This window comes from Thamnophis elegans, chromosome 6 (assembly GCF_009769535.1).
Source record: "Thamnophis elegans isolate rThaEle1 chromosome 6, rThaEle1.pri, whole genome shotgun sequence".
NCBI classification, from domain to species: domain Eukaryota; kingdom Metazoa; phylum Chordata; class Lepidosauria; order Squamata; family Colubridae; genus Thamnophis; species Thamnophis elegans.
The window spans coordinates 80,669,484-80,683,339 of record NC_045546.1 but is presented as its reverse complement, the minus strand read 5'-3'; the positions used below and the strand labels follow the sequence as shown (position 1 = coordinate 80,683,339).

Below are 13,856 nucleotides of genomic sequence, written 5' to 3'. Positions count from 1 at the left end.
AATGTTGGATACATGGGAAAGAATCTGGGTAAGAAATGTGAAATTTACACAAGCTCAAAATCTGAGAGAAAATTTTTACAAGATGTTCTATAGATGGCATTTAGATCCTAAAAAGTTGGCTTCTATGTATCGAATGTACAGCCTAAATGTTGGAGGTGTGGTTCTCTCGATGCTACATATTATCATATATGGTGGACTTGCCAAAAGGTTAAGGCATTTTGGATAAAAATATGGTGGGTCATGCAAAATGTTTTTAAAAGAAGGATAAAGTTTAGTCCTCAGTTATTCTTACTAGGTATATGTACGGACTTTACAGTGGTAGAGACCAATTTGACTTTGCACCTGATAACTGCAGCAAGACTGTTGGTGGCGCAATATTGGAAGAAGGAAGACTTGCCTACAATCCAAGAATGGACATTGAAAGTAACAAACTTAGCGGAAATGGCTAAAATATCGGCATATCTCAAAGATCATTCAAATGAGAGATATAAACGAGACTGGAAAAAATGGATTGACTATATACAAAATAAATACGGACTAAGAAATTCCAGTTAGCCTATGCTTAAGATCAGAAATGATTTAAAACTGTTAAAAGTTAGTTCAGTAAGAAGAAGCTAAGGTCAATCTAGAATGTCATTAATTTCTTTATTTCTTTTTTCTCAATAGATTTTAGACTGTGTTAGTTAAAAATCCATACCGGGTACGGGTTCTGGAAGTCGGGGGGGGGGGGAAGGAGGAGGGGGGGTGGGGGGGGGAGGGAGGGAAGGGTACACACAACAAAAAAAAATTGTACTTCAATGTTTTAATGATTGACAAATGACATATTTGTGTTTTTTTTTCAAAGAAAAAATAAAAAGTTCTGTTTAAAAAAAAATAAAATGTGTATAGGGACTGAAGTGCCATTCTTATTTGTACTTTTAAACAGGAAGCCAAGCGTTTCTCTAATATGACAAATCCTGGGTAAAGATAATGACTCGAGCCCATGAAATACCAAATGTTGTCCATTGTTGTGTTGGGGATGAAACCATGGGACATTATTGCCTCATTTATTGGAGCAGCTGGAAATGTGTCAAAAATCTCTCACAGGGTAAGTTCTGCTTATTTAAAAACTTTTCACTAACATACAATCATTGTGTTAATTAAACAGGAAAAATAACATGTTGCTTTTTTTAATATGCATTAGGTTACAAATTCTCTGAGTGGGCAAAGAGCAGTGGTGAATCTGTTGAGATAATTTTGGAATTAAAAATTAATTTCAAAGGAATTAAAGGGTCCTCATATATTCATGACAGAGCATACAATATATGGCTATCTTAACATAGAGCATACGTATAAGCAACTTTGTGAATATTTTGCTAATTCATATTTGAAAACATATATTTGAAAGAGTAAATATGTAATCAGCCAATAAAATGTCTTTTTCAAGGCTGGGGTCAAAAGGAATAAAAACACACACTGTGTTTAATAATTATGTCTTAGGTTAATGCAACATGATTTCTTCTAGGCTACATGTAATGCTGCTCTGTATGGCATTATTAAGTCACAGCATGGATAGGCTTAATTTAAAATTTAATATATATGTGATTTGTGGTTAGAAAGGGAATTCAAGACAGTTGACTCATGTTACCTTGCCTTCACTGCTCCCAGCTCTGTATTAATTGGTTCAGGTAGAAGGAATATGTTGAAGACATCAAGAGAATGCTGGAAGATAAAAATATTGTCTATCCTATTTTTGTTTTTAATTTAGGATGAATTGATGGGGATAACACTAGGCCATGTCAATTTAATTAAGATTACTTTAGTTTAAATTCATCAGAGCTCCCGAAATTTATAAATATTGGGAAGCACATGATCTGCTTGTGTCTGTGCTAATATGGGAGTGGGGAGGGATAAGACAGTTTTTCAGTATCTGCACGTAATGTTAATCTATGATCCCCCCCAAAATATGTGTTTTCCTAGCTGGACTGGATAAAGTCATGTGGTTGCTGGACTGGATACAGTTAAGACAAGGCAATTAATCACTACTTCATCATACTTACTACTTATTCAAGCCCTTGCTCTGCATATTTTTGATTGCTTAACATTTTAGTTTAAATATGTCTGAGTGAAGTGAGCTTCATTCATTCGTACAATATATGAATTAATGAATGGGGCTGGCAAGATCAAATCATTTAAAATGTCAGCTGCAAGACAAGACTCTGATTCTATCATGAATGATGTTTTCTCTAGAGGGGAGCTGAGGAGATCTGGTCATTGAAAGATAATGACAAATATATTTTTTAAAGTTTACACACGTGACCGTATTCCTCTCGGCTTTGTTTAATTTCAGTTACCTGGAGAAAAAGAGGCTCTCATTTCCTCGTTTCTTCTTTGTGTCAGATCCTGCCCTCCTGGAGATCCTAGGCCAAGCTTCAGACTCACACACAATACAGGCTCACTTGCTAAATGTTTTTGACAACATCAAAACTGTTAAATTCCATGATAAGGTTGGTGTGATTCAGTGGTGGGTTTCAAAAATTGTTCGAACCTATACTGTGGGTGTGGCCTCCTTTGTGGGAGTGGCTTGCTACCCATGTGATTGGATGGGAGTGGCTTGCCGCCCATGTGACCGGATATGAAGATGTCAACGACACTTGTCAGAACCACCTTAAATTACCTCACACACAGCACTGGCATGCATAAGAATAGGATGTAAACTTGTTTTTTAAAAGGCATCTTAGGTTTGCGTTAAAACAACCTCAACACACGCAATGTTCTGATTGCACCACAAACGCAGTAGTCATCCTTACCTTTCACAGAGGCACTGAGTTTTATAAATATGAGCATGATAGTGTAGAATAATCATATCCAAGGACCAGTGGTGGGTTTCAAAAATTTTTGGAACCTCTTCTGTAGGTGTGGCCTGCTTTCCGGGTCCACTGGTGGAACCTCTTCTAACCGGTTCGGTAGATTTGACGAACCAGTTCTACCGAATAGGTGCGAACTGGTAGGAACCCACCTCTGGTGTGATTGTAATATTTTATGGTTTTGATTAACTACTAATGGCATAATCATTGCTGGAGATCTGTCAAGCTCTCTTGAGCTCTGGTGTAACCTCCAAGTACCCAAGAACACAAAGACTCCTCAGCAACCGGTGAAATTATTCACATAATTGATAATATATCCATCACACCTCTCTTTTTCACCTCAAGGTTGAGTTTAGGGTCTTACCCGGAGGTAGGCAATCCCATATGTTCACGGCTGAATTGCCTCAATTTGCAGAATATTAAACAGGCTGATTGGGACTGATGAGAATTATATCCTGGTCTGCTTGTCTTCATCCATTCCCCCCCCTTTTTTTTGCTATCTGTTAGCTGTTTTTGTTGACTGCGTTCATGCAATGTAAAAACAGAGTACTATTATCCTATCTGCTGAGGAGCCATTGCCTAGTAATGCTTGAAGTTGCACATTTAATTTGTAGTATTGCCAGCTAAAAAGTTCCCCGATCCTGAAAAGATATTTATCTGCCTCTTTGATGAGTGAATGTCAACCAGATTAATACATGACTTGAGGTATTAAATATCTGGATTGGTGTAGGATTTTCTGCAGGGCCCAGGGGCAATCTGTGATAGAATTGTATCTGTTGTGTGTATTTTATAGAATTGGTTGTTCTAAAGGAATGGGGAAGGGAAAACAAAGTTTTTTCCTTTTATTTTGTATCCCTAATTTAAATCTCCCTTCCCCAAAGTTGCTATTAGTTCCAACAAAGAGCACATACAAAATATTGGTAGTCTATCAGATTTACAGTCTAAATAAATAAAAAAAAACCATGAAAAATGAACTGTTACTATGAAATGTTCATGCAATATGTATGATTCACAGGTATATGACCGGATCCTTTCCATTTCGTCTCGGGAAGGTGAGACAATTGAATTAGAAAAACCTGTTATGGCAGATGGCAATGTGGAAGTTTGGCTCAATTTACTTCTAAAGGAGTCCCAATCCTCTTTGCACCTTGTGATTCGACAAGCAGCTGCAAACATTCAAGAAGCAGATTTCCAATTAATTGAGTTTCTTAATACCTTCCCTGCCCAGGTGAATTTATCTCCTTCCTTCCTTCTCAGTAGGGAGAGTGTGATCTGCATTTCCAGGGTTGGGATTGCTACCAATGTTAATTCAGACAGAAATACCTTTATTGTGAATTTTTTCTCTCTAATAAATACTACAGTTGACATTTAGGAAATCTTATTAAATTTAGTAGAGCTTCAGACTGGATAGATATGTAATTTGCTAATGTGGCTCATCTTTAGTTCTTAACTTGGGTTTGGAGTTCTTATGAAATGGTATTAGTTCCCTGTCCTTGAAAAATGTGGGGTGTACTTTTAGGGATTTCCAGTGTGTCTAAAAGACCCCTATATTAAAAATGTATAAGGCTTCTATCACATCAATAGTTTGCTTGCAATAATATTAGTCTTCCCATAGACTTCCTTGCAATTGTTCCCCTCAACATGACTTACAGCAACTGCTCTCTTTTCATTTCGGAATTTGAAATGAAACGAGAGCAGATTTTTGGGTGCTTCTAAATCTGGAGGAAGAAAGAGGATAGTGGTGTTCATTTGCTCTGCTCTTTGTAGCCTATCTCTGCTTCTTCTGAGGAAACTGTCAGGTTTCTGAAAGATGCCCTAATTGATTCATGAACCTCAAGCCAAGTTTCAAAAGAAAACCAGTCATTTATTAGGACCACCATTTCGGCAATACCCTATTGCAGTCAGATCTAAGCCTCATTTGAATTATAGCTGAACTTTACCCTGGTTCCTTCCCTCCCCTCAGTCTGTGTCATAAATCACATTCTCCAACAAGGTGCACCCCTCGCAAGCCTGCTGTAGTAATCTGAGATCTGACTCTAGTCGAAGGTATGCATGGAATGTGCTCCTCCCCTTTCCTCACCATGGCAACTTTATGAGTTGACAGAAATACTATTTGATTCCCATGAAGTGGTCCATGAGGTGTTCTCATGATGAAGCATTGCTGCAAGACCCTGCATCATTTTATACTCCACAATTCCTTTCATAAGATCAATTAAGGCTTGTGTAAATATTGGAGATACAGATACCTCTCTTCTCTCTTCTGATACATAAATAGGCAGATTAGGAGTTTAAGATGGGAGAGGATTACTCGCCCTCATTTCAGTTTTCACAAGTCTATAAAATTGCGTAGATAACATTAATTTTTAAAAGTGTAATGACTCAGTTATTGGTTGGCTGAATAAAAAAGGATTTGGGAGGCTTGGTTCACCGACAAATGCGCGCCTGAGAAAAGCGTGCCGACAAAACTGCACCGAGAAAACCATGAGGTCGAAATCGCGCCCACAGAAGCACATCAACAAATGCGCGCCGATGAAAGCGCGCCATCAAGAAACAATGCGAAAATGACGTAATAACAATATAATAACAATGTAATAACCCTAGCCCTAACCCTAACTCTTACCTTAACCCTAATCACGCTTTTGTGGCACACGGTTTTGTCGGCGCTCTTTTGTGGGAGCGCTTTAGACCTCGCGGTTTTCTCGCCGCGCTTTTGTCGGTGCGCTTTTGTCGGGCGCGCATTTGACGGGCCACAGGGAAGCTTAACAGTTAACCCTGTAAACATTAATGTAAATTATTTTTTTAAGGTTGGTTTGCTGGGTATTCAAATGATCTGGACACGAGAAGCAGAGGAGGCTTTGACCAATGCAAAATACGACAAAAAAGTGATGCAGAAAACGAATCAATTTTTCTTAGAACTCTTGAATACCCTGATCGACATGACTACCAAAGATCTGAGTTCTGTGGAACGCATTAAATATGAGACACTGATCACAATTCATGTGCACCAAAGAGACATATTTGATGATCTGGTAAAAATAAACCTTATTTAAATAAATGCTATGAAAGGCTGAATTCTTCAGAGTAAGATATGTCCGTGATGTGTAAATGTAATCAATGCAGTCAGTCATTTTGGACCAAATGTTACTGAGTTTATTAATGTTACAAAGCTTCTTTGACATTATAGTCTTAATAGCCTTCTTGTTAGGCTTGACAACATCTAATAGAATCCTGCTTTCCATTGTAAATAATAGTTTTAGGGATTTCCCTATGCAATGAGCCCAGATTACTCTTCTTTTGACCTACTCAGAGCCCATAGAAAAGGAGACACAATTTTGTGACTGAGGGTCCCTTCAGTCTTATAGATAGATCTCTAAAGCAGGGGTGTAAAACTCATGGCTTTGGAGCCATGTGTCACACACAGGCCACGCCCACCAGTGGGGGGATTCAAACATTTTTACTACCGGTTCTGTGGGCGTGGCTTGGTGGGTGTGGCAGGGGAAGATTACTGCAAAATCCCCATTCCCTCCCGATCAGCTGGGACTCAGGAGGCAGAGAATAGGTGGCGGACGGGCCAGTAAGAGATGGTATTTACTGGTTCTCCAAACTACTCAAAATTTCCGCTACCGGTTCTCCAGAACTGGACAGAACCTGTTGAATACCACCTCTGACACACACACACCAATTTTAGCAAAGGAAAAAGTTGTGATACGACATGTGATGACAATGTGGCACTGCGAGTTTGACACCCCTGCTCTAAAGGAAAGGGACTGGGACTAGCGGAAGATACTGGTCCATGTGTATATTTTAAGTTAATTCACTATTACCTTTCTAAAGCCAGTCATGTTATATTTGCTCTTAGTCATAAAGATCCATTACTCAAATTTAATTCATTGTAAATCTCGTTAATCACTTAATTATTCAGTTTTTTCAAGGCAGAAGAAAGAAAAAACGATAGTCGAATAGCAATAGCAATAGCAGTTAGACTTATATACCGCTTCATAGGGCTTTCAGCCCTCTCTAAGCGGTTTACAGAGTCAGCATATTGCCCCCCAAAACAATCCGGGTCCTCATTTTACCCACCTCGGAAGGATGGAAGGCTGAGTCAACCCTGAGCCGGTGAGATTTGAACAGCCGAACTGCAGAACTGCAGTCAGCTGAAGTAGCCTGCAGTGCTGCATTTAACCACTGCGCCACCTCGGCTCTACCCTCAAATCCCATTTGAGGGTAAGGTCAGATGTTGAGCTTGTAACATGTATTTACTGTATGTGCTGGGATTGTTTTATGAGTTTTGTGTACTCCCATTGGATTCTGTGGTTACCACAAAGATGACCTAACTTTGCATTTGAAAACAGCTGTTTCCAAGTAATAAATAGAAGGCATGTCTGTACCCTGATACTGAACTATGATAGCACAATCCTTTGTTTCTAGTGCCGCATGCATATCAAGAGCCCTACAGATTTCGAGTGGCTGAAACAATGCAGATTTTATTTCAAAGACGATGCCGATAAAATGATGGTGAATATCACAGATGTGGCCTTCATATATCAAAATGAATTCCTGGGCTGTACAGACCGTCTTGTCATCACACCTCTCACAGACAGGTGAGGCATGGATGAATATTTATAGGCTGGGGAAAAAAAAGATACACTGACATTATGCAGTGTCGTTTTCCAGTATTGGTTATGGAGAACGTCTCGTGAATTTGTAATGAAGATTCAGTGGGAGATAAAGGAGCCTCATTTGACTCTGGACTTGCAAGGATTAGGAAATAGACTCTACAAGAAATCTAAAATTAAAATGGATTGAGATATAAGATGTTAACAGAATCTTGTAAGTTTGTTTTTCTCCGTTTCTTTTTATACCTCAATCAATCAAGAAGGAGCCACTTGACTCGCTTCCTAATTCTGATTTCTTTCCCAGGGCTCGCAGAATCCTTCTGCCCTTTTTATTTTTGTAATGGTTTCTGAACATTTCTATGGTTCCCTATAGGGATACATTTAGATCAGTGACGTGCAGTCAGGGGAGGCAGGGGAGGCAGAGCCTCACCACTGTCATCATGAAAAGAAAAGAAAAATGTAAAAGGAAAAAGGCTGAGCTAGTTGCTGCCAGAGTCACAGTGGATGACTCTGCTTAGTGCTTAACTGTTTAAAAAAGCCTCTAAAAAGTGCCCTCTACAGGAGGAGGCGGGAGAACGAGGTGCCTCATCTAGTCTGGTGTTTTATGATCACTCGAGCAGAGTTAAGCAAGGGTTAAAAGCCAAAAAATTCCTTATGTAGATGAGGCACGTGATTCTCTTGCCTCCTCCTGTAGAGGGCGTTTTTTTAAGAGGCTTTTTTAAACAGTCAAGCAGAGTCATCCATTAGGGACTCTGGCAGCAGCTAACCCAGCCTGACCTCAGCAGCTCTTGCCTTTTTCCTTTTACATTTTTACATTTTAGCAATAGCAATAGCAATAGCAGTTAGACTTATATACCGCTTCATAGGGCTTTCAGCCCTCTCTAAGCGGTTTACAGAGTCAGCATATCGCCCCCAACAATCTGGGTCCTCATTTTACCCACCTCGGAAGGATGGAAGGCTGAGTCAACCCTGAGCCGGTGAGATTTGAACAGCTGAACTGCAGCTAACAGTTGGCTGAAGTAGCCTGCAGTGCTGCACTCTAACCACTGCGCCACCTCGCCATGATGGCAGGCAAGAGCAGAGTTGAAATCCTCTGCTGGCGGGCTGGCGCTTTCTTTTGCCGCAAAAGAAAGCGGCTTTTGCCCGCCCCGCCGCTATGTCCGACTCCCAACATAGAGGCGGGACGCCTCTATGTCGGACATAGCGGCGGGGCGGGCAAAAGACGTTTTCTTTCTTTTTGCCTCACCAGCCATAAACCTCACCGCATGTCACTGATTTAGATTATGCATAATATTGAGTTTTACATTGGGGTGGGGTTTTTTTTTTGTCTCTGAGGGCAACATAGAGCATATTCATATCTCATTATATATAATGTACCTCCCCAACTCAAATGATGGAAAATGTAGCTGGATTTGTAGAATATAGCATAAAAAAGACTCCATCACAATTGGTTCTCAAGAAACAATGCTATGAGAGGCCAACCAAACCAGTGTGATTCACTTACCTTCCCTGCCGATTCACAAATGTAAAGCTGTGTGTGCTGTGTCTACGCATGTGCACCACCTTCTGCGCATGCGCAGTGCTTATGCATTATGTCAGGGTGGAGCTGCCTGCAGCTGCCGCTACTGGTTCGCCCGGGCCAAACCATATTGAAGATATTATGCAACAGAATATCGCTTGTAACTCACTAAAACGAGCATTCAAACATCTAGTAGGAGGATACCACGAAATAGCGTTCTCTTTTTTACTACCTCTTCATATCTTAGCTTGGCATTTTAATACCTTTAAGTCTTCCAAATGTCCATAAGAAGAACATATTCCTGTTCCTTGTTTCCTTGTAGGTGTTACATCACTTTGGCTCAAGCATTAGGGATGAGCATGGGAGGAGCACCGGCAGGTCCTGCAGGAACTGGCAAAACAGAAACAACAAAAGATATGGGAAGGTGCCTTGGAAAATACGTTGTGGTTTTCAATTGTTCTGACCAGATGGATTTTCGAGGGCTGGGAAGAATTTTCAAAGGTCAGGATATTTTTTTATTATGGAAAGTGATGTTTCGTAACAATCAGCATTGTCCTAATAATGGGCGAACAGCATGTGTCAACTTTTGGATATGAATGAAAATGAGAGTATGTTGATTCTAGATTGGCCTGAAAATCCTGGGGCAGGAAGGGAAGAGGCACAAATGTCTCACAATATTTGCTTTCCAAAGTGCACGTGTTCAAAACCAATGCTCCAAAGATAGGGCAAGTAGGATATGCTTATTACCAAGCGTGACCTGACAAATGCGCGCACGACAAAAGCGCGCCGACGAAACCGCGGCGAGAAAACCGCGATGTCATAAACGCGCCCACAACAACGCGCCGACAAAACCTTGCCCACAAAAGCATGATTTCAGTTAAGGTAAGGGTTACGTTCAGGGTTAGGTTTAGGGATTTCAGTTAAAGTAAGGGTTAGGTTTAGGGTTAGGTTTAGGGTTAGGGTTAGGTTTAGGGTTAGGGTTAGGTTTAGGATTAGGGTTAGGGTTAGGGTTAGGTTTAGGGTTAGGTTTAGAACTTGCGGAAATTACTTGTTTGTTGAAGGTGCGCTTTTGTTGGTGCGCTGTTGCCGGCGCGTTTCTGCACTCATTTGTCAGCGCGATTTAGAACTCGCAATTTTCTCGCCGTGGTTTTGTCGGTCGCACTTTTGTTGAGCACACATTTGTCGGTGAACCATTACCAAGTGTATCTATTGTGCTTAATTGCATCCATTTCAGATGAATCGCAGCTAATCATCTTATATAAGAGGTTCATACTAAGTAATAAAGCACAGGAATGGCTAAAAGCAAAGTTAAAAAAAATACAAGACTCTAAAGGGAAAAGGGGAAAAATGTTATCTAGTTCAGCAGCTTGCCCAGAATGATAAGTCATTTGCTCCTTTCTGGCACCTTGATTTTAATCCTTTTATCTGATAGAAGTCAGCACATTTTAAATATCATAAATTCAGCTCTAGCCTTCTCTGAACTTGCTTTAACTTTTTTTCTCTTTACTTTACCAAACACTGTGATTTGATGTCTAATTATGCAAAAGGAGTGCAGGGTTGACTCCTTTTAATATTAACCTTTCCTCTGATTTAAGGGCTTGCTCAGTCTGGATCCTGGGGCTGCTTTGATGAATTTAACCGCATTGATTTGCCAGTGCTGTCTGTGGCAGCCCAGCAAATTGCGATTGTTTTGACTTGTAAGAAAGAGCGCAAGAAGAACTTCATTTTCACCGATGGCGATAATGTAGAAATGAATCCTGAATTCGGCCTTTTTTTGACAATGGTGAGTACTCCAAATGCAGTGGTTTACCAATATCACATATGAAATAAGGGGCAAAGTTAAGACTTTTCTAGAACTTTCAGCTCTGACCTAAAATACAGGTTATCCTTAAGTTATGACGGTTCAGTTAGCGACAATTCAAAGTTCTGACACCATCCTCAAAAGTATTTATAATCCAGACCCAAAGTTACTAATGTTTTAGCACCACAGCAGTTGTTCCACTCTTATGACCAATCACCAGTGGTGGGATTCAGCCAGTTCGCACCTATTTGGGAGATGCAAAGTAGAACCTGTAAAATCCTGAACATTATGTCTGGAGTCTAATTCTATGTTAATAATTCTATGTTTAATGCTATGTTTAAATCAGAATCCTGGGTATGCTGGTCGTCAAGAGTTACCCGAAAACCTGAAAATTAACTTCCGCTCAGTGGCAATGATGGTTCCTGATCGCCAGATCATCATCCGTGTCAAATTGGCTAGTTGTGGCTTCATTGATAACATTGTGCTTGCAAGGAAGTTCTTCACTCTGTATAAACTCTGTGAAGAACAATTGTCTAAGCAGGTAGGAGAAATGATCTTTCATGAATAATTCTGTTCTGCAAATAGCCCAAACAACAAGCATGAAGTAAGAATTTAAATGCTGTAGATGCCAGCAGCTATTGAGATGAAGTTCTTAGGAATGATAATGTTACAGAGCAACCTTAAGACTCATTTTGGAGGGCAAGGAATAGCTCATCAAAAGTGTATTTGTTTTTTTTTACAGACGCGTAGCAATTTTAACAGTCTAAAGTAACAAAAAACTAGGTAGTAATTCAGTGGTGGGATTCAGCCAGTTCGCATCTATTCAGGAGAACTGGCTGGTAACTTTCTAAGTAGTTCAGAGAACCGATTGTTGGAAGAAATCTCCTTTTGTTTTTTTCCACTTTACAGGGCTAATCCTGTAAGGAAGGCAGGAAGGAAACATTCTGGTGTTGTTTCTAGCCTAATCTTTATTGACCTGCTTACAGAAACTCCGGTTAACCCTTATTACATTGGAACAGCTAAGGCGAAGCGCCCATCGACCTGAGTGACCTTGAGTTGGCCAAGCCCACCCAGTCAAATGACCACCGAGCCCCACCTACCGAGATAGTCATTAGGGCAGAGAACCGGTTGCTAAATTATTTGAATCCCACCACTGTAGTAATTCCTCAAAGCATTCCTTTGGAATTTAAGTTTAAATATGACTTCTTTGCAAGGTGCATCAAAGCCAAAAGGGAAAAAACACTGTTTCCTTGGAAAATATTTTTTTCAAAGAACTGCATTAATTTTAATATCATACCAAACAATATTTAATGAATGTTTTGTTAACTGAGAAAGGGCAAAACCTGTCCTGGCTTATGATTGATTATGTATATCAAATTAGTGTTGACTTTTTAGTGATCTCGCCGCAATCTGGCCTCTTCAGGTTGCCCAACTTTACATCCATCACTGTTGTAATTAACTCCAGCCAACTTATTACTGGTTGTCCTCTTTCCTCCTAGTATTGGACTATGCCCTTGAACAAACATACTGTATTGTGGCAAAATAAATGAAAATTAATTATTTTTCTCTAGAAAACTAATTCCTTTTTTAAAAAGGGAATACTTTTTTAACTTTTATATTTTTATTGAAGCGTTGATACACTTTATCAGCCTTTTAAAAAAAGAGAGACCTGTTTTTCATTTACTCTTTCTTTCTTTCTTTCTTTCTTTCTTTCTTTCTTTCCTTCCTTCCTTCCTTCCTTCTTTCTTTCTTTCTTTCTTTCTTTTTTTTCTGATAACATTTGCATTGGAAAATAGAACAGATAATTTGGTTTCCCAAATATTTGAAACTAGTGTGATAAGACCAGTTTTGTACATGGAATGGGTTTTATCTTTTCTCTCAGTTTATTATCTTGAACCTAAGTCCCCATAGGTCCCTAGTATTTCAGTATTAAGATAGGCTATTGTGTACACTTTTTAAATCACTATTTACGAGTAACCAGGAGAGGATAGTACAAGTCATGGAGAATAATATCAGTTTCCTGGTTATTCAACAATTCTATTTCAATCAACAATCTTTATTTTAACAGTGTTACAAATGCATATATCTCCACATTTGTTCTACATATTAGTGTTGCTAGTTGTGGAAAATATATTTTGTTCTACTGCACGTTTATATTACGTCACATTATCAGCAAGATAATTTACTGTTATTGATTACAGTTCATTTCATCATTTTCAGTAGCAGGTCTTCAACTAAGCAATGTCCTTATTTCTAAGCCAATAGGTATTGGAGCCCAGAATGTCTGTTGCATCCTTGCTTTAATTTTGTTCCTTTATATCTAGAACCTCTTGTCTTATTTGTAGGTACATTATGACTTTGGTCTGAGAAATATATTGTCAGTATTACGAACCTTGGGGGCAGCCAAAAGATCAAACCCCAGTGACACTGAATCCACGATTGTCATGCGTGTCTTGAGAGATATGAATCTTTCTAAATTGGTAAGCATGAATTTAGATATATGCTCTCTTGGGTTCATTTGGATGGTATTCTTTGGTTGCTGTTCAAATATTGATTTAGGATGCTCTTTTGCCTTTTCTTAGACTGGCTTCTGACTCTGATATCTATATATTAATTAGGTGTCAGAAATCTGTAAGCAAAACTAGAAGCTTATTTAGACCATTAGAGTGACAAGGGGAGAATAAGCAAATATATTCAATCACAGATTTTTAAGCCTAGATCCCAAAATAAGCAGAGATCTGAGGTGGCGCAGTGGTTAGGCTGCAGCACTGCAGGCCACTTCAGCTGACTGCTATCTGCAGCTCGGCAGTTCAAATCTCACCGGCTCAAGGTTGACTCAGCCTTCCATCTTCCGAGGTGGGTAAAATGAGGACCCGGATTGTTGTTGGGGGCAATATGCTGACTCTGTAAACCGGCTCTTGATACTCCCATTTTGGACAAACAATAAAAAAATCTACTTGAGTTTGTGGGAGATGAAAGAAGAGTGGTACAAGGAAATAAGGCTTATGTTGGTTTGAAAAAGCCGTGTTTTTCAAAAGTGATGGAGGACATAGGATTTGAGGAGCCCACGCCCG

General features: G+C 39.5%; 1 protein-coding gene across 1 annotated transcript in view; it reads left to right on the top strand.

Moving 5' to 3' along the window:
• The window catches only part of DNAH5 (dynein axonemal heavy chain 5), a 178,452-nt gene that overhangs the window by 53,488 nt on the left and 111,108 nt on the right, over positions 1–13,856 (top strand). The window contains 11 exon segments of the mRNA XM_032220460.1: positions 926–944; positions 947–1,030; positions 1,033–1,087; positions 2,330–2,486; positions 3,862–4,074; positions 5,651–5,875; positions 7,275–7,447; positions 9,304–9,482; positions 10,577–10,764; positions 11,129–11,323; positions 13,128–13,262. Coding sequence (XP_032076351.1) covers positions 926–944; positions 947–1,030; positions 1,033–1,087; positions 2,330–2,486; positions 3,862–4,074; positions 5,651–5,875; positions 7,275–7,447; positions 9,304–9,482; positions 10,577–10,764; positions 11,129–11,323; positions 13,128–13,262 — 1,623 coding nt within the window.